A 20,440-nucleotide genomic window follows, 5' to 3' on the forward strand; every position below is an offset into this window, starting at 1 on the left:
AGACGGGGTCCTATCCTCAAAGCAGGGGTGAGTTTTCATTTTGGCACCTCAGAGCCGAGCCCGTATCCATTCATAGATGCCTCTGAGGAGCCCACAGAGGCCAAGATGCACGCATATCATTCTCCATATAAGAGCTTTGGGGGGCCTGGGGGAATGGTGCAAACCCTGGAAATATTGTACCACACCCCAGTGTCACATATTGTGCACACATTCATGAAGACTTAGCACAATTGCAGCTGTGAACAAAGCTCAGAGATGGTGGAGGAGGAGAAGGAGAGATCAGAGAGGTGTGTGAGATGACATAAAACACACACAAGCATACGGACCACCTCCGGGCAGATAAAGAAGATGAAGTCTATATGGTCGTCTGTGCTAAGAATGGAGATGAAAGCATGTGAATTGGTGGCAGGCTGTCAGTGTTAGCTCTGGTGTCGGGTGTTACATATTCCCACATGGATTTGATCTGCTGTTCGGTGTTCCTAAGAGCTTCCTGTCGAAGCGCAGATCCTCATAATCCAGACTGTCGACAGCAGTCGCCGAGAACTGAGTGAACCCAATGTATGTCCTAGAACTCAAGCCCAGTGCAGCACCTTCTGTATTTTGCGCCGCTTGCCTCAGTTCACTTGCTGACAGGTGGAAACCCATGTCAAAATTATACATCTGACATTAGCTGGGTGTCCATCCAAATGAAGTGCAAATTTGATCTTAGTGTCACCAATTAACCTGCATGTCTTTGGACTGTGGGAGGAAGCTGGAGTACCCAGAGAAAACCCATGCTGACACGGGAAGAACACGTAAACTCCCACAATTAGTTGATTTTGTAGCGTCTTTAATTTATTAAATTAGTGGGCCATTTATTTTGTTCAGTTGTGTGAGGCCTTGCCGCATTAAAGGGGAGACTGGTTAGTAGGGCGGCAAACCTTTTTGTGCTTTGTGGGGTTTGAATCATTTTTCTATAAGTAGGTTAATTTTGAGTGTTGTGGATTAATTTTATCTAAACTGACTACATTGTGTGTTGTGTTTAATCCATAGTTTACCTACATAATTTGTGATTTATTTGTTTTTTCATTGTTCATTGCATAGCCCTACCACAGTCTACCTCGCGGGGCAGCACTGTCCTCCCATGGTTTGGTTTACTTATTTGTTTAATTGATTAAATTGGGGTCCGTGTTTGACTAGATAAATGGGACTTGAGTTATACTGCACAAGTTGTGTGAGAGTTTCTAAACAGATGTTTTGATAAAGTTTTGGTGCTGTTAAATGTGGACCCCTATGACTTCAATTCATCAAGAATTTCCTCTCTTTTTCGATTCTTCATTTACCTTGGAGGCTTGTGAGAAAACAAATTTACCTCCTGAATTCAGTGCAACACGTGGTGAGTAACTGATATACCAATGGTCATTTTGGGGGTGAAGCGTTCCTTTAAGCGACCGTTCTAGAAAGGGGTCGGCTCACACAAAATGGGCATTCATGATGATGTAACACCAGCTCAGGAGCCAGGGGTCAGTCAAAAGAAAACTTATCAGCAACAAAGAAGTCATTTTAAAAGCAAAAACACTAGTAAATTGAATATCCTTCATGTTTGGGCTGTTGGTTGGACCAATCAAATTATTTTAAAGTCACCCTGGGCCTTGGGAAATCACGGCACACAAATTTTTAAAAATCATTTTAAAACTTTTTACTGCCTAAATTACTCAATTCATGTAAAAAAGTAATCAACAGTTGATCCAATGGAAAATATCTGTTAGTTTCAGTCCTATCTAACACACTTTGACACACTACTATAACATGCCGGCTATGTTGTCACATCATGTTCTGAGCTAAGAGCTCAATGTCACTTTAAGTCTGAGTTCATGCCAATTATTAATGTACCAAATCCTCCTCTGCTGCATTGAGTTCAGCAGGAAATGTGCCTGCTAAACTTATCTGGTGTATAGAGACCTTGAATAAATTCATGTTATATCATTCAATTAAAGCTTAGATAATGGAAACTGAAACTGATATCTGTGTTGCAACCGATGCTGTGACAACACAAGCTCTGCTCACAGTGAGTGAGATCACAGCCAGATGGCACTAAGTTTCCACACAGCGCTGCCTGAAGTCTGTCCTCTAGTGGTTTAAACACAGAGCTCTGATCCTCACACAGCTGATGAATGGAGTCTCAACCTTGTCACTAAAGAGGCAGTATCAGTACCCCGCTCACTTCAAAGACCCCTCTTTCTATTCAGATTCTGTCACCGCTGCCACCAGTGGAAGGATACAGACTTGAATCTCTTTTCCTTTGTGGTTACAACACACATCCTCTCCCTGTGTCTTGGCAAGAAAACCAGCAGAGAAGGAAAGAGAAACACTTCAACTTACAAAAACATTTTATTTGCCCTTCAAAGGCAAAGCGAGTGAACTGACAGTGTGGGATGTTCGTTGCAAAGCATTGCAAAAAGTACATAAATGCTGAGAGCTGTTTAAGGTCTTTCCGAAACAAAAGACTCCAGCTGCATTAATGAGCCGGATAAATAAGGGAATAAATATTCTCGTCGGCCAGTTAACAATCTGGCGTCGGGTTGTGTTTTCATTCCCTGTGGTCGGCGGTGTCGATGTGAACACTGTCGTCAATCTCATCTAAGTGGTCATCCTGGACAATGTGGTCACTATGGTTACCGTGGTCACTGTGGGGATTGGTGTCATGATTCAGCTGTGCATACTCCAATGACCCCTGCTGAGATGGGAAAAAACACAATGACATATGAAGCTTATGTGAAGAGACAATGAAAGCTTGGTTTCTTATTATAGATGAGACCAGCTGAAAGTTTACTGTGTGACATGCGTGTCTGTACTGGTCACATGAACTATTTGGGATCAGTAGGATCTGATAGGTATAGAAAAATGAAAACTTTTCAATGATAATTAAGTCCCAATGTTCTCAAATGAGACAATAGTAAAATAAACAAGTTTCAACCATAAAATGTGATCAGGTTTTGGACCTTGTCCACTTTTGCATCGGGATGAGCAGCAGACTGACTTGGCAGAGATGGCTGCCATCTTGTTTTTACATGGATTAGTGTATTGTGCTCTTACTGCCACTAGATGGCACAAAAAGCGTCCACAAACGAGGACAACAGGTCTAAGTTAAGTAGAATAAAATATAAGGTCAAGTAAACGCAAAATGTGAAGTCCTCATATGAGGAAGCAGGATCTCAGGAGGATATAGGAAATATTATTGTTCACACATGTTGCTCTGTATGTTTGCCTGTAGACTAATTTACAACTGATAGACTCTATATTAATTACCTGGAAGAGTGTATTAACCGAACGTAATTAGTGCCAAACTGCATGGTTCTTTCCAGGACACTCTCTTGTAATTATCAGTCATTAATCACAGAGGTACAAACCAGTAAATAAAGCATTAGCCAGTGTTTAACTGTCAGTTACCTGTCTACAAACAATCAAAACGGACTCCACAGGGTTTCCATTTATTGCACTGTGTCTGTCCATGAGAGGTCTCTCTGAGCAAAGAAACAACAGATTCATGAGTGTGTGTCTGCCTATTCTCGAGGGTGTGCATGCACTGTATGCGTGACGTGTGTGTGTATGTGTGTGTTTCTACTTACACCATCGGCCTGCTCTAGAACACCTGCAAAAACAAAGCCAGAGGACATGCTCAGGAAACTAAAGGAGTCTGAAGATTAAAGGAGGGCTTGTATAGTCATCAGCACTCCTAAGAACAGCTCCCACATCCCAGGACACACGGGGCTTATCACATCAAACACGTATACAGTAATATAAACGCATTAATACACTCTTTATCTAGAAGAAAATCTTGTCTTGGAGAACATAGAGCAAAAAACATGCCTGTTTGTTTGTCTTTACTTCTGCTGCATCATTGTTTGTATCAGTTGACATTTAAACCGTTAGGAGTTATTAGGAGCCAATGAATGAACAATGGTCGAGATTTTCCCCCGTGAGTGTGACACAATGGAGCGTGTTGCTCACTAAGTCTTAACGGATGTACACGCTGTTTGGCTCTGATTGTTTGAACAGGAAGTTCTCTTTGACGAAAGCAGGAAGTGGACACCTGGCAATTGGGCCTTCTGTTTTAGTAGGACATTCTTTCACTAACAATGCAGATGTTTACAGTCGGGGCTGATCCTGTTTCCTGGCGCTTTTCTTTTTCAAACGTCAGCGAGGGGCTTGATTTCTCCCTCCACACTCACATTAAGCGGGTAAGAGCAGGATGTTAGTCGTACCTTGCTTGGAGTTCCGCACTTCGCTGTACACCGTGTCTGTGCCCACTTTCACCGGAGCTGTCAACAACAAATATATATTTATATTAGACAGTGTTTTTAAAGGAACACTTCACCCAAAAGATAATCAATTATATGTCAATTACTCACCCTGTGTTACGTTAACCCCATGAAGAAGAATTTGTTTTTTGTACATGTCTCTGCAGTGAACGAGGAATCCAAAAATGGAGCAAATTCTTGATGAACTGGAGTAAACGAGGGTCGTGTTTAACAACAGCAAAACTGTATCAAAACATCTGTTTACAAACCCTCGCACAACTCATGCATTATTTTCTAAGTCAGTATGCTCCATACCTCCCAAACACATGTATTTGGGCGAGCATGTGCATTTGAACTCACGAAAATGCATGTGGAAAAAAACGACCACACAAATAGATAAATGAGACTTGGATTATACTGCACGAGTTGTGTGAGAGTTTGTAAACAGATGTTTGATATAGTTTTACTGTAGTTAAACGTGGACCCCTATGACTTTAATTCATCAAGAACTTTATCTGTGTTTGGGTTCTTTGTTCGACATGGAGGGATGCAAGACAAAGTTTTCTTCATGGATTCAACATAACACGGGGTGAGTAATTGATATACAAATTATCATTTTGTGGGTGAACTGTTCCTTTAAGTTCAGCTAATATTAAAATTCAGAGGCAGTCTCACCTCTGTTTGGATCTGCCTGTCTGGTCTGCACCTCAGTGTATTGAGGTTCTGGCGGCTTTTCCGGAGCGGTCACACTATTCTGGTCGTCAGACTCTGCAGTTCAACACAGCAGCAAGCTTAAGTTAAACCTCATAGCATTTTATATTACTTTAAATAAAACAGTATAGCAGTCTGCTATATGGCAGTATAGCAGTCAGATCAGGTAATATCTAAAGGATAGTGCTGATGATATTCTATATTTTTCTTCATTTTCAAACCTAACAATTAATTGTGCCTACAAACATGTATTCGCTGCTTGGCCAAAGTCTCTATAGCTCAAATGTTGTCCAAAAACTAATAAAGGATACACCAGTGAGCCACATTTTCTTTTGTTATTAAAAACAAACAAACAAACGAGTTGGGCATTTTGACCAAATTTTCAGAAAATCAAATTAAATGCAAATTTACATGTTTTTCCATCCAGCACTGTTAAACAAAGATAAGCAGTAGGTGGCGCCAGGTGCTACTGCAGAAGAGCGCCAGTAAAACCTCAAACAAAGGAAAACAATATATGTAGAGACCCTTTTACTATTAGTAAAGAGTGTGACATTTTTTGGTGGGCAGGGCTTAGCTGGATGCAAAACAATTCTCCACAGACATTAGCTAGTGTTAGCTAGCAAGTTCTGTTGGGTTATTTTAGACAATGGAGGAAAATGACACAGTTGCTGCGTTCAGAAATACTATGGGCGCACTCTGGCACAAACACTCTGGGCACTCTGTCTGTGGAGACAGAGCAGCAGAGGACCGAGTAGAGTGAATGTGTGATTAACTTAACCGTATGTTTATTCATGTAGAAATATAACGCTCCGTTTCTTTAACCAACAGGGCTCTCGTTTTAATGTACAGCATCAAATTGAATTTCTGAACGCACCATGTCAGGTCACTCACTCTCTGGGACCATGAGTATTATTTGCATAAGTAAACACTGACCAACAGGACCAGACTGGCCGACCCGTATGCTCTCACTCAGTGGATGGATGATGTCACAGGAAGCTTTGTGGTTGATTACTTGAGGATGACACTGTTTCCTATCAAGGCTAACATTAGCTAATGTGCTAAAAAGTTAACATTACAGAGAAATCCAATATTCCTCTTACTCCCTCCCCAGTTTCTGATGAGGTGGACATGATGACCCTTAATACACATAATGTTATTCATCCCTACAACAGGAAATACTTTTTTCCTAACCTGATATGAAGTGTGCGTTGCACATGTGAGCATTTTTGATGATCGCCTCCATTCAGTCCATTCAGTCCTAATCGCATTTAATCATAGTTGTCTTCGTTTTTGTTGCCGGCCAGTGGCGGCTGGTATGTGATAGAATTTGAATTTTGAGCCATGACTCCTTCTATTCTGACTCCCAACGACATTTTAAGACTCCCATGTAGCCTACAGCCCAGTGGTGAAAATCCTATTTTGCCTCCAGCTAATAAAACAACATCATTGTGACATTGGAAGAGTTCTGGTGACAGCCAGGTGTGCTTACATAAGTGTGTTAAAAGCCATCCAGAGATGACAAAGAGAGCTTGCAGTGGCCGATGCAATGACAGTAGGTCATGACTGCATGTCATCATTTGTTTGTTAAATCTGTTTCCATTGCACCTTGTTGCATTTACCTTGTATCAATACACTGACTTCTTTACCTCCCCCAGGTGTAAAATCTTTTTTGGGTTATATCAATTTTTTTTTTATTTTGAAGTTTCCATAAAGAGATGGATGGAAGTGAAAATGTTTATTAATCCGCAGCTGAAAATAGTCCCCAACAAATGCAATAGTTACTCCTTTCTGAGTAACGTTTGCTAAAAACTACAGTGACCAGCTGTTACAGAAAATGATGTAGCATTTTTTAAAAATGGAATGGATGTACTTCGGACTTGTTTTTTTGATCAAGGTCTTCAGTAGCAACTAGTAAGCTCAGGGCTGAGGATCACAGACAGGGTTGGGAAGCCAGGAACTCACCAGAGCCTGATGTATGTTCACTCCAAACACTCTTTCCGATCATGCCTGGGGTGACTACACAGAGACAAACAAACAGCACCAGTCTCAGTTGTTGGATCAGTACAATCTACATCACAAGTTTCATGCATTTAAAACTAAGACATCATTTAAAAATTAGTTTACAGTAGAGTAGGATTTGCAGCACAGTATTTGTGTATTTCTGACAAGAGCCTTTACCATTGGCAGCCTCATTGACCTCCGCCTGGGTGAGGCTCAGCCGCTCCACTTTAGTGCTGGCTGACTTCCTAAAAGGAGGTGGACCACAACACACAATCAACTTATTAAAACAGGAAAGTGCATGGGCGTCATCATGCCACCTACTCTCATTGCTCACATTGCTTGACCTTAAAAACTCTGATTTTTGATAAGAACATGAGAAACGTTACTCACACTGACAGCTCGCCAGTTCTTTTCCTCTTGAACAGAAGGAGGCGTCTCTTAAAGGCCAAAATGAGGATCATTGCCAGTACGAACAGGATGCATAAGACCACAAGAGCGATGAGGCCTTTCTTCCAGCCAGCCATCTTCACTGCAGTTGAATGAAATATATGGATGGGTATGACTTATATTATTATTTGATTACAAAGCACAGACATCAAAATTTTTGCTTAATGTAGTTTACCTTTCAGTGATGGGCGAAGGATTTTTCTAGGCATACTAAATCAACAGAATCCATTCCTTAGAAAGATTCAGCTAAATGTTCAGTGCAGCTCACTAACTTGAATTGACCTTTTGCTAAGCCCCGCCCCTTTGTGATGGTCTGACAAGCTGCCGGAGTAAGCATGGAACCCACGCTGTAACTAACTGCACTTCCTGAAGAAATATTATCATATATTTGGACAAATGAAAGAGTGATTCCAGAGAGAAACAGACAGAGGGGTCTACAGTCTGTGTTTGAAGGATATATCCAGGATGTCAAACTGACTCAGCAGCAACAACAGGTTAAAAAGACAAAGATAGTTAGAAGCTAAAGCCGAACTATAGGCTACAGATCACAGTGTAAAAGTGAACCACCACATCACTGCTGATCGCCACACAAGACAATGAATATAAAGGGAAACTTTGCTGATATTGAACCAGCTGTGTGGCATCACAGTGTGTGCAGATGAACGGTGTTTGGCTTCACCCCGTGCTGCTGCCAGCACCCGGATCTCCGCCTCCGTCTCCAGGGGAAGTCAAACAACGTTCATCTGCACACAATGTTTTACAAAACTTTACAGCACTTCACACTAACCCCGCTGCCAACTAGTGTTTTGGAGGTCTAACTGCAGAGTGACACAGACACACCACCACTCAAGTATAAATGCTCACAACATCATAGGCGACGTGTGTAGGGTCTGCCGCACGAGTATAAATCCCGTTTAAGTATGACTGAAATTTATTTTCCAGCCTTTCACAGTTTTGGCCGCTGCCCAGGTGCCTGCTTATGGCTACACAGTGCTAGCAACAAAATGCTGACTGCGGTTTGCTTAAAGGCCTCAGAGTGAGGGGTCACAAACAACGACTTTCCAAGCTTTACTTGAAGATAAAACACACCTCCAATCATGACAGTGGGGCTTTGTTGGGTTTCGTTGGCTGCGTTGGTGCTCATACAGTAGTATCCCCCTTGGTGCTCACGTCTGACGTTGTTGATGTAGAAGGATGCTGCCTGTTCCTTGGAGTTCTGGAAGGCGAGAGCACTCTTTGTCTCAGTGAGGTACCACATGAAGCTGATGGGAGGAGATCCTCTGTCAACAGAGCAGACAAGAGCCACGTCCTGGCCCTCGGAGACAACCCCCATGCTGGGGAGCACGGTCAACTTTGGTACTGACACAGGCTCTGCATGGAGTAAAATGCATGTTAGACCTGCAGTACGCCATGTTAACAACAGTTTATTCAAATGATCGATCATCCAACACACCTATGATCTTTAAATGCAGCAGCTGCACCCCTGTTTCATTCATGGGAGGCCTGTTTGGACTGTTTTGCGCATGGCACTTAAAGCTTTTTAAGTCAGAAATCTTTTTAATGGGTGAGGAGTTAAAGATGGCCTGTTGCCCCGGCTGTGTCACCACCATGGGATCATACAGCTTGTTAGGGCCACGCAGGGTGTATGTGATGGGCAGAGTGCCATTGTCGCTTTGACAGAGCAGCTGGAAGTGCTTTCCCAACACCAGCGTACCCCCCACCACACTCAGCATGGGTTTTGAAACAGGAACTGAGGACAAAGATAATTGGCCAGTTAGTCAGTGTGACAAAAAAGAACAAGACACACATAAACAAGAGTTGACAGCCACACCAGCAGCTCTGTGAGGCTGTATTTAGAGCTAGCACAGTGATGCTCAGAGCTATGATGCTCAATTTCATGCATTAGATGACTCACCTTTTGCTTTCACAACAAGGGTTTGGCTTTCTTTTACAAAGCTGTGCGTAAGAGTAGCAGCCTGGGCTTTACAGGTGTATTTGCCGTTTTTTATAGGTTTTGCCACAGTGCTGTATGTGTCTCCACTGGTGAGTTTGACTCCATCTTTGTAGATGGAGAACTTCATGCTTTTATTGCTGATCTTCTCAGGAACATGAATGGAGACTGAGCAGGTGAGTTTGAAGCGGTCTCCCTCAAAGATGTCTGTGGGCGTCACAGTCAGTTGTGGCTTTGAATACAGCTCTGTTGAAGTGGGACAGCAAAAATAAAGCATTATACACTGTAGTTTACTTTTAAATTTTGAAAATGGAAAAGGCTGTAACGCTTTATATTAAGGTCCTTGTAATGGTAGGTAATAAGGGCCTTATAAGTCCCTATAAGATGCTTATAAACATTTTATGTGTTAATAAGTCTATATAGGTGTTAATAAAACATTTATTGCTAGATTATAAGACATTTGTAAGCACTTGTAAGAAATGCATTATTCCCTGATCAGACAGAGTGTGTTATAGCAGTGTGGGGCAGCTTTTTATAGAGTTCTTCAGCGAGAATGACATGTTTTGCTTGCTATCTTTGTGTTGCTAAGCACCTTCCGCTTTTCCACTTTATGCACCTTGTGCTTTCGCAAGAGTGCCCTTAACGTCTCTAGTTTAACTTAGTGTGGAAAAAGCGACCGACATCATTGGTGGTTTTTCCTATTGTCCAGTCAGGTGAAGTTAGCAGCGGTAGTGGCAATGACAACAAGTAGTAGCATGCACGGTTTGTGCGATGCTAACATTAGCTCACTTTCAACATCGTCCTTGGCAAGCTGCAAGACCTGAACAAACTGTCACCACAGCTACTTTCTAACGCTTTACCAACTGTAATTTGGCTCGACAGCTAACAGCAGATTATCGAACTGTCCCCGACTCACTATAAATGAGCCTTGAACCGTCCATCATCCAGGCGAAGCTGCTGGACCAGCAGGTGGTATTCCCTGGTGTTTCTCTTCTTTCTGATGGCTTCATGTACCCTCACAAAACTCTTTGATTTCATTCATTTCCCTGTAACCAATGTACTATATGGGAAAGGCCTCTCACCTACGGACAACAATTTAAAAAAGATAAACAAGCTGCAAAAAGCACTCTGTCTTATCTGGGCCTTATTATGCACTTTTTAGCCAGTACTTATGCTTTTTGTAGCCACTGGATCTAAAGCAAGAACAGTGCCTTATTAGAGGTAATACATGCCTTATTATGGCCAGTTTTTTAAAAGATATTTAAAGAGGTGATTACATGCAGCAAAAGACCTGAGCTAATAACCAGATTTGGTTAAAAAAAAAAAAAGATGCAGGTTCAGTGCTGTAAAAAACGTTGGAAATGCTGCCAAGGGTTGAAGAAAAACAAGTCTGCAGCTTAGCAGGCATCTTGCCTAAATGCTAAACCAACCACCATTACCTCCACTTGACAGAGACTGTTATATTTAGTCTCCAACTTAAATATTTTATAATTTTAGAACCATGATATGATACGTGTGAAACATTCAGATATCATGGATTCATGGTTTGCAGAAACGTACAATGACTTTCTTCTGGCAGCTGGGCTAAGACATTTCATAACAAAGAGTTCTTGCCTTTAACTGTGATAGTTAGACTGGATTCTTTCTGCACGTTGCCCCACTCTGCCTTGCACACGAGTTTCCCAGAGTCGCCTTCTTCTGCGGTGAATCGATGACTGAGGCTGACCGGTGCTTGCTTGAGGACCCTGCTGTCCTTCGTCAGGAATACTTCAATGTTCCTCAGTGGACTCACCACTTTGCAGACCACTTCTATTACATCACCCTCAAAGACTTCTCTGGAGGGCAGCACATTCATGATCGGGGAAATGTAAAGTCCTGCAAGACACAGCTCAGAGGAGTCAATTACATAAGCCTGTTTAAGCAATCTGATCTTTTCCTGAAAGAACAATGGCTCTTGAATGAATCACCTTTAACTATCACTTGAATTTCATTGCTGCGGTTGGAGCTCCTGGCCCCAGAAACCAAATTGACCTCATAGTCACAGTACAGGAAGCTGTCTCCAATCTCTCTCAGGACCAGTGTGGTCTCAGATGTGTTCCCAGTAGGCGCTGGCTGCTTTATCCTGTTAAGGGCTCCGTCCCTAGATCTCTGGTAAAACCGGAAGATGAGGGATCCTTTCTCCTCTGGAGCACTGCAGGTGGCTGTGAACTCTTCACCCTGATAGGGTCCAGTCTTATTCAAATACAGAATAGGGGTCTGCAGGCCTAAGGAAAGGAAAACCCAACAGGACAGTGTAAAGCCATTACTGATGTTGTTTGTTAAGACATAATAATATGCATAATATGCAATAATAGCTGCATTGGTGTGAGTATGAAAACTCTGTATTGAAGAACTTTCTCAAATCACTACAGACAATGAGGAAGAAAAAACATACCCATGGTTTTGTGTGTTTTAGCTAATTTCTGTATGTTTTTTTCCATTTTCACTGCACAAAAGTTGTGGATGGTGCCAATGGAACCGTTCTGTACCGTCCCCGTTTTGGTCCCCCCTCTGTTGGGGTACCTAGCACACAGATCTGGTACTAAAAGGTGGAGCTGTGAACACTGCAGTCTGTTGATTGGTCAATAGGGGATGGTTACTCTGCTCAGGGCTGATTTGTGGCTGGTTTTTAAGCTCATGTAACCACTGTTCATACTGTTGAGAGAATCTCACTGCAGGCTGTTTCATTTTGTTCAGAAAATGTTGGTGTGCAGCCTCGTTCTTTGGACGATAAACAAGGTGCAGACTTCCATCTCTGTCATTGGTAATGAGGAAATACGGTGATTGACAACAACCCCGTCCACATTTAAGGGTACTGTTTGCAGTGGAAACGCTAGGGTTTAGGTACCTTGTCTGAAGGGTTATTTTTGGTTCCAAAGGTACCATACCGAAAGTGTTTGGTTGATATGGGGCTTAAGTGACAAATGGGAACAACTTTTGAAACTGGTCCAGTATTGAGAAAGAGCGCTGCAGCCAGCATCAGAGAAACAGGCTATAACATGAAGGTAATGGGCAAATGTGCACCATCAAGTTATGTCCACTAAAAATGCTTTTCTTTGTCATTGACAGGCTCAGATTGTTATGATAAGTGTCTGACACCATTATGGAAAGGATCCCTACAGAGATAGAACTTTTTGTTGAACCACGAACAACCCCAAAATTGCCATCACCAAACCCACCAGACACAAAAGCCATCTTGATTTGTCTTTTCACTTTTCCAACAATCACCAACTGTGGTTTGGCTGAAATAGAGCCTTAAATTACCCAGTTAGATGTGACAATATGCTGGCTCTGTACGTGCAAAGAAACAATTGTTTCTTTAAATGGAGTCTGGTAGGTTTGGCAATGGTGATTTTGGGGCTATTTAAACAAAAAGGATTTTACTATCAAACAAAAAGGTCTCTCCATAGGGACCCTTTCCATAATGTTGTCAGACACACTGAGTAACAATCTGAGCCTGCCAGTGGCAAAAACAAACACTTCTTGTGGAAGCACATCGACAGTACAGATGCCCAAAGGTTACATAACAGCCTGTTTAGCTGCTACCAGCTTCAGTTGCCACCGCCAATTTCAAAAAATGTTTTTCTCACACATCATTTAGACATAAAAACATAGGAAAATATAGTCCAGGTTTAAAAATACCAAAGATACCCATTTACCAAAAAGTGTGTATATTTACATCCCTGATAAGAATTTTCCAAAGTTTGCCTTAAATCAAAGGACCTCAAAGAAAATACAAAACTCACATTACTATTTTGACATTATTTACAGTTTGTTTGGTTAAAGGAGCAATAAGCGGAAATTCATCTTTACTAGACTGAAGGAATTAAAAAATTGCTATGTGAAGAACTAGAGGTGTAATTTCATCTGGAGTATAGCATGACCTCACACACCCTCTCTCTGTGTTGATCTCCAGCCCCTTGTCTACCAGCCTGCACGTTCATATACGTTCATGTGAATCGCCGCCTCCTCCCTCCTCTCGGAGCCCTTGGCCCTCCCTCCCTATAAAAGGCTACAGCTAGTGAGCAATGGCAGCGCGTATTTTCGAAGCGAAATGGTGGAGAGCGGAACGAACCGTTCACCTGAAGACGACCAGGATCTGACATTACCTCTAAAGAAATGACGGTCATTGGCAAAGAAGTTGTCGGATAAAGAAAGGGACAGAACCCGGATTAACATTGGCCTTGCATTTCCAAGGTGGAAAGCACTGCAAGAGCTAAAGAGGCTACAATCTGACTTGGAGCTAGCTCTTCTTCTCCTGGACAGGTACAACATAAAGTCAAAATCTGTTTTAATTAGTGTTACAGTAATGTTAAGCACATGTCGCTATGTCGATTCAATTAAATTTAATGTTACAATCGTAGCATGGGTTAATGTCCGGAGCATGAGTTATTAACGGCTCGGTCCCAGCAATGGGTCAGGCGTTTCGGTTGTGTTAGGTGAGTAGCCCGGCAGCCCAGCTAACATTTACAATTAGCATTGTAAAATGTAGCCAGGCTAAAACATCGCTCTCTCTCATGGAGAAGAGTAGGAACATTAGCGTTAGCTCCCAGTGTTAGCACTAGCCGGGATCCGGCGATGGCTCTAGCCGAGTCGGCTGCCACCGGGTACTGGAGTAACTTGCAGCTGTGGAGCACTTCTACCAGCTCTTCTAGTCAGTGAGCCTCGCTAACTGCTAAACTAAGTTTAGACAAGGCGAGTCGGGGGTGGGGTGGAGAGCAGAGGTAGAGGGAGGTGTGGCTCATGACACACTTTGTTTTGGTCTACAGGCAGTGCACAACAGCAAACCTAGCGGTGAAATGATTTCGCTTTTTGCCCCTTTAAGGCTTGCCCTTTATAGTAGCTCCCTATCAAATGTCTAATATTGGACACTCCATGAACATGTCATGAAGGGCATATTTTAAGAATCTTAGCGTTTGTTCCTGGCATAAGCTTTGCAAAACAATGACACAGCCAGAATGTTCAAGAAAGTTTCAGGTGTATGAAAAGAATACAGGAAACCAGTCTTAAGTCTTCTGTTATGCTGTGGAAAATGGCTGTCAGTAACATAAATTATTCATCAGTTGGAGAAAAAAACCACTAGATTCTGTCTGACTAGTTTATGTTGAATTTTTTTTATCCCCCAAACATGCTGATAAATGGCAGATTTTCAAGTATATTATCACTTTTTTTCAAGTTATACTACCCTTGTCAGACAAAAGCAATAACAAACAAATCTAACCAATTGAAAACAAATAAATCCTGGTGTGAGAAATCTATTGTACCAATATAAAGCTTTACCTGTGACGTCGAGTTTTTGGCTGCGGCTGGTTTTGCTCTTGTCCTTGACAGTGACCCGACACTCATAACTTCCAGAGTCCGCTGCCCTGGCTGGGTTGAGCTCATATACGACTGAGTCTTTTGTGGTGGTTACGGAGTGGATGGGACTGTCATCCTGTGTGAGCTGGAAAGTGTGCTCCAGGTTAGGGATGTTGTCGTGGCTGACTTTGACTTGACAGCGCAGGGTCACCGGCGTCCCGCTCTCAACTGTGTTGCTGGGCAGGACTGTGAGGCCAACGTCGTCTATAATGTATGCTGTAGGTCCAAATGTCACACACATACACACACGCAAACATGAACATGTATTAAAGAGAAATAATTAGGACTTGTTTATCTAAAACCAACATCAGGGGCTGAGTCAGAAATACAATACAACAGTCAGGGTCTATTTTTCTCTCCACAATAAAGGTGAAGTCTGAGGGAGGGCGTTCCCAGGCCTCTAGTCTACTGCACAGTAAGCAGGAGCTGCTGAAGGAAGGAAAAAGCTTCAACAAACAGCGTCTGACCCTCTTCGCCCCCTTGGGAGAGCTGTGTTGATTTATCCCATCTGCTCTCCCTCAGCAACAACAACACGGTGTAACCTGCCTCAACATCCACGAAGCAATCACTTAGTCCACATCCTCAAAGTACTGCTGTGAGTTTGGGCTCAGTTAGAGTGACTGAGGCGACGAATGACTGTGCAGCCCTGTCTCCTAAAATTTACTTTTATATGCAACGACTTTGAAACAGCAAATACATTTTGAGGGAAATGTAATGCAGAGAGTTGCGTTTTCTATTGACATAATGAGGAAATGTTGCTAATTAATGTACCTGGCAAGTTGCAAAAATGTCGATACTGAATGTATCAGCAAAATTTTCGCCAAACACTGAGCAACTTGTACAGAAGCTGAAGCCAAGGCTGGGCTGTTATTTCGGAAATAAGTCTTGAGTTTCTTTTGATGCAAAAAGAAGACTCCTTGCTGCTGCTTCAGTACTTGTAGTTGACAATGGTGATGTTTTATGTACGCATGCATCTACTCTTCTGTCTACCCTTGAGCACTGAGGTCATCACAAGTCCTTTAATCACTGCTCCTCCCTGTATGCTAGGATTGGCGGGCCTACATTGTCCATCTGTAGACTTAATCACTGGCACGTCCTTATTTGTAACACAATTCTTAACCTGCTTCCTTCCTATCTATAGCCCCCTTTACCTTGCCTGTTTAAGGTGGGAATGTCTCCCGTTATGCCACCTCGCTGTTCTGTATGTACGATACGATTGCAGAATGGGGAGAGAGAGTACTCTCGCCTTTAAGCCACCATAGAAGGTAGTTACAGTGCCAAAACAATATCTGTATAAACAGGACAGCTGACAGGAAAGACCATGGGCAGGATAGGTGTGACATTTTGACGACATGTTATGTGTGCAACCCACAGTGGGAAATTTAAAAAAACAGCTACTTGCAGTTAGCGGCTAACTCGAAGAAGAAGAAGGACAGCTTCCGTAAATGTCCTCAAATTGGGAGAACAACTGGGAAAACAACATTTCCTGACCTAACCCAACCCGAGTCCAAGACAGTTATAACCGAGCCCGGCCCGACCCAGACAGACTTTACAACTTTTAAGTCGGAACCCGACCAGAGCCCGATGCAGGCCTGCTGTTTGATTTTCTTTTGAGGAGGTGGTAGCGAAGCCAGTGATAGTAGTTTGCATACCACCTGCAGCTGCAGACATCCTGCAACCTCTCTCCAAGGCGGAATTCCCTGTTTTCCTGCTGTATCTCATCGAAGTCCCACATGTTTTACATTTTACAAAACCAACTGCTTTGTTATCACCTGCATTGATGACTAAATCGAAATGCCTCCATTACACTGATTTCCCTGCATGGTTTTCAGCAGTTTTAAACTTTCCTGAGAGCAAGTTTTGTCTAGCATCCTCCATTTTCATTAGTTTGGTCTGAAATGTAACTATTGGCCTATGTTGCGATCAGTCATTGTCACGTAAATAACACATTCCAGCCCTTGAATAGACCATAGCACAACACAGCCGCATGTCAAGTGGGCCGAACCGAACCTGAGCAAAATTTCTGATTTATTATCTGAACTCAGCCCGACCTGTGGGGTTCCGACAGGTTCTGTTGGGCTCGGGTCGGGTATCCACACATCGGGTATCTGGGAGCCGCTTACCCTTTGAGCAGAGGACGAGATTAGTTGCCCTATAACAGGGACAGTAAATGATTGTTACCGACACGTTAGTGCCATTGTTATACTGTCGATGCATATGTCATGTCACACAAGAGGCCTATGCTCTAGTGCTCTGTGACATATTCACAAGACCTACTCTTGCTATATTTTCTCAAAGCATGTCTTGAAAAGGTAAAAAAAAGGCTTTAACTGTAGACATGCTGCTCCTGAAGCTTGGAGTCTTGCAGACTGATTTGGGTCTCGGGGAGCTGGTCTCTTTTAGTGTTTTCAAAAGTAGATTTAAGGAATAGGATATGTTGACCTGATTTCTTGGTATGCTGTGATTTCTGATTTTTTATTTTGTGTCTGCAACTTTGTTGAATGTGCTGCTGCCTCTCTTGGTCAGGACACACTTGTAAAGGAGATTTTTTAGTCTCAAGAGGCTTTTCCTAGTAAAATAATATATATATATATATATATATATATATATATTTTTTTTTTTTTTTTTTTTTTTAAACATAATTAGTCATAGTGCTTTTGTTGCTTAAACTTAAGACAGTAGTCCGGACGCGAACCCAGGATGTGGTGTTATAGTCCTGGGTGGTACATGAATGTAGTGTTTCATTAAGTCAAAGAAATGTCTTTGAACAAAATCCATGCAGCTTATGAAAACAATTTAGTGGTATAAACAAGTAAAATTTAGAAGACAGGATAGAATCTTGCTAACTCAGATGCTATAGAAACAGTACATACACATTAGGCGGTGGACCTTGAGTTAAGATTATTTTGTCAAAGACACACCTAGGTACTATAATTTTAAAGGAGTAGTTCAACATTTTTAGAAAAACATTTATCCACTTTGTTTCAGAGGGTTAAACGAGAAGATTGAGACCACTCTCATATCTGTACCGTAAATATAAAAGCTACAACCAACAGCTGGTTAGCTTAGCTGAGCACAAGGTCTTGTAACAGGGGGAAACAGCTAGCCTAATTCTGTCCTATGGTAACAAAATCAACCTATTTGCACCTCTACTCTACTACTTTAATCACTTCTGAGACAATCACTATTCAACAAGACACAGCTAAACAGATTTCAAAAGTTCAATGGGCAAAAAAACCTTTTTAGTTGCAAGTAAGTGGAATAAACTTCCAGTATCACTGAAACTCACTGAAACAGAGAGAAAATTTAAACAACCGTTGAAGAAATGGTTTGCAAATGGTCTCTCAGAATAAGGACCTTGACAAAACACATACAGTGTTGTCCTTTTATGATTCTTTTATTTCTGTATGTAATTATATGGATATTGTATTTGTTCCTGTTGGTCTTGCCAGACCTGGCATCTTGCCCCACCCCCACAGGAACACAATGGAAACAAGCCTGTGGCTTTATTGTGTAATTTTAATCCTCAACAACTGTAGATGTATGTGACAACTGTCAGTGTTGGTGGCAAGTTGCTTTCATGGGAAAGTTGCTCAACTTCCCGAGTATAACATTACCTGGATCTTCTGAATCATTGTGCCCATAAAACCAGCACAATAGAGACTTCGCCCACCAAGCGTCTAACTTCCAGTTAAGGCCCTCTCACTAACTTGAACAGGGATATAATGATTCAACCACGAGTTCTCCTTGTATGTCGAAATGTTACCGGACCCAACGGATGAAATTCCAGTTGTTTACAGATATCTTTCACAATGAATAGGGAAAGACTTTTGGGACCAAAACATGGACCTAGGAGTTGTAATTTCACGGTTTGGCCACTATGCCAAATTGAATGCGAGCCAAGTGCTGTTCCTGGGAACTTGTTTCTTGACCAGGAGAAGTAACTTCCTGGAGTGTCAGCATGTTACTGGCAACATCACACTGAGAATAAGGCGGAATTTGTACTTCTGCGATGAATTGACGGCGTACCTACCGTGTAGGCTCTGTGTCGACATAGAGCCTACACGGTAGGTACGCCGTAACCTAAGGCATAGCCTGATGTGCACACCCCAGAAATGTGTTGAGGTGACGCAGACCTCCTGTCTATTTTTGTAAGCTGAAACCACTTCCCTCAGTGGAAACAAAGCTTTTATTTCCTTTAATTTCTCAGATAAGAAACAATAAATTGTGAAGACAATAAAGCCTCCACAAAAATAGCATTTTGAGTCTTGTGTGATTCATCCTGGCTCGTATGAGCAGAGGAAATCTCCGCTCATCGCTAGGCTAATTTATACAATGTAAAATGCCATAGGCTTGTGCTAATAGCGTTAGCATGTGTTAGCGTTAGCACACTGACGCAATAAGGAAAATGGAAAGGAGGAAACACGCATTTTGATTCAAATACTAGCTACTCAAAATTTGGGGTGTTCATTCAAACTCACGCTGATTTGAAAGATTACCCAGCTTCACCTGTGACAGTTAAAAATAGCTTCAATGAATCTCATTAAAGACTTGAAAATATCAAGGAGGTCAGGAGTGCACGATACCATGCCCATTTCCTGCAAAAAATAACTGCGTGGTAAAAATAGCTTCCTCGTCTAATACAGCGGATAACCTGAAACTGTCTCAACGCAGGAGAAACCCTCAAGACCAATTATTAAACAAGACTCAGAAATACAGTATAATGTACTTACATGACTGTCCTCTGCCACACTGCCCTGTGATTGGAGAAAAGCAGAGGAAAAGAAAGAAGAAACAAAAGTGAGAATCGGGAGATTAGGTTTAACTGAAGGAACATCCTTTATCCTTGAAGCGGCACAACAGTGGGTCCTTACAGAAATGTAGGAGGCAGGTGAGGAGAAGCAGCGGCAGGTTGGGGGGTCTGGAGTCCATCCTGAGTGATGGAGGTTCACTGTTGTAAGATGGAAATACAGCTGCAGAGGGCCGATGAGACGGAGGCCAGAAGGGCAGTCAGAAGGATGAGGGAGGGCCGTAGGAAGAGAGAGGTGGAGTGTGTTGAGGACAAGCTTGTGGTGTTTCAGGCAGCGGTGGTGGCGGTGAGGGGTGGTTCCTCATCTTATCATACACACTCCTTATGTTGCTTGACTGACCAGGAAATGGTCGTTACTTCCTCAGGAATCTAGCATTCACCGTGTTTTTATTAGTGGGCAAAAGGAAATTTAACAATAACACCTCGCAACCTCCTCACTTCTCTCTCAGCGTGGATCTGGTCAGGGGTTTTTCTTACATAATTAAATAGTTTAAAGCTGCGGTAGGGAGTTAAATAAAGGCATCAGTGGGCAAAAATCCCAGAATGAACATTGAGCATATTGTAATTCAAGTGTTCTGAGAGAAAACTTGACTTCTGCTCCTCCTCTTGGTTCCATTTTCAGGTTTTAGAATATCTAGGTTGTGACAGGAAACTTTAGCCAATCACAGGTCAATTCAGAGAGAGGGTGTTCTGTTTGGCTGTTCTACAATGCAGATGTGCATGCAGTGGTGTATTGGAGTGTATACGCAGGTATATGGAATATAACCACCTTTTTTACTGGCCGTTTACAGTGTACCCACCTATCAGCCAAAAAGGCCAGTGGAATATATAGCAGAGTATACC

General features: G+C 42.3%; 1 protein-coding gene across 4 annotated transcripts; it reads right to left on the reverse strand.

Moving 5' to 3' along the window:
• Positions 1 to 2,351: 2,351 nt before the first annotated feature.
• On the reverse strand, positions 2,352 to 19,820 carry pecam1a (platelet and endothelial cell adhesion molecule 1a). 4 transcript variants are annotated; one of them, XM_078161718.1, is made up of 16 exons: positions 19,662 to 19,820; positions 19,521 to 19,544; positions 14,710 to 15,003; positions 11,358 to 11,654; positions 11,005 to 11,265; positions 9,355 to 9,636; positions 8,893 to 9,189; positions 8,529 to 8,810; positions 7,383 to 7,521; positions 7,170 to 7,237; positions 6,954 to 7,007; positions 4,956 to 5,048; positions 4,245 to 4,301; positions 3,609 to 3,631; positions 3,430 to 3,503; positions 2,352 to 2,713 (listed from the first exon to the last, which is right to left on the reverse strand). In XM_078161718.1, the coding sequence occupies exons 1-15, from the start codon at positions 19,717 to 19,719 to the stop codon at positions 3,471 to 3,473; spliced, it is 2,262 nt and encodes a 753-aa protein (XP_078017844.1). In that variant the 5' UTR covers positions 19,720 to 19,820; the 3' UTR covers positions 2,352 to 2,713; positions 3,430 to 3,470. The 4 variants fall into 4 exon arrangements, with proteins under 4 accessions (XP_078017844.1, XP_033501829.1, XP_033501828.1 ...); XM_033645938.2 differs by having other exon boundaries at positions 2,352 to 2,716; XM_033645937.2 differs by lacking the exon at positions 3,430 to 3,503.
• Between the last annotated feature and the right edge of the window lie 620 nt (positions 19,821 to 20,440).

The sequence above is a fragment of the Epinephelus lanceolatus genome, chromosome 18 (genome assembly GCF_041903045.1).
Source record: "Epinephelus lanceolatus isolate andai-2023 chromosome 18, ASM4190304v1, whole genome shotgun sequence".
NCBI lineage: Eukaryota > Metazoa > Chordata > Actinopteri > Perciformes > Serranidae > Epinephelus > Epinephelus lanceolatus.

Bases quoted from the DNA above. Each gene is read 5' to 3' on its own strand.
- pecam1a (XM_033645936.2), bottom strand. From the start codon at position 19,719: ATGGACTCCAGACCCCCCAACCTGCCGCTGCTTCTCCTCACCTGCCTC. The intron at 7,522-8,528 runs GTGTGTTTTATC...ATTCAACTGCAG, and splicing joins CCCCACTGTCATGATTGGAG to TGAAGATGGCTGGCTGGAAG. The intron at 7,238-7,382 runs GTGAGTAACGTT...ACCTCCTTTTAG, and splicing joins AGAACTGGCGAGCTGTCAGT to GAAGTCAGCCAGCACTAAAG.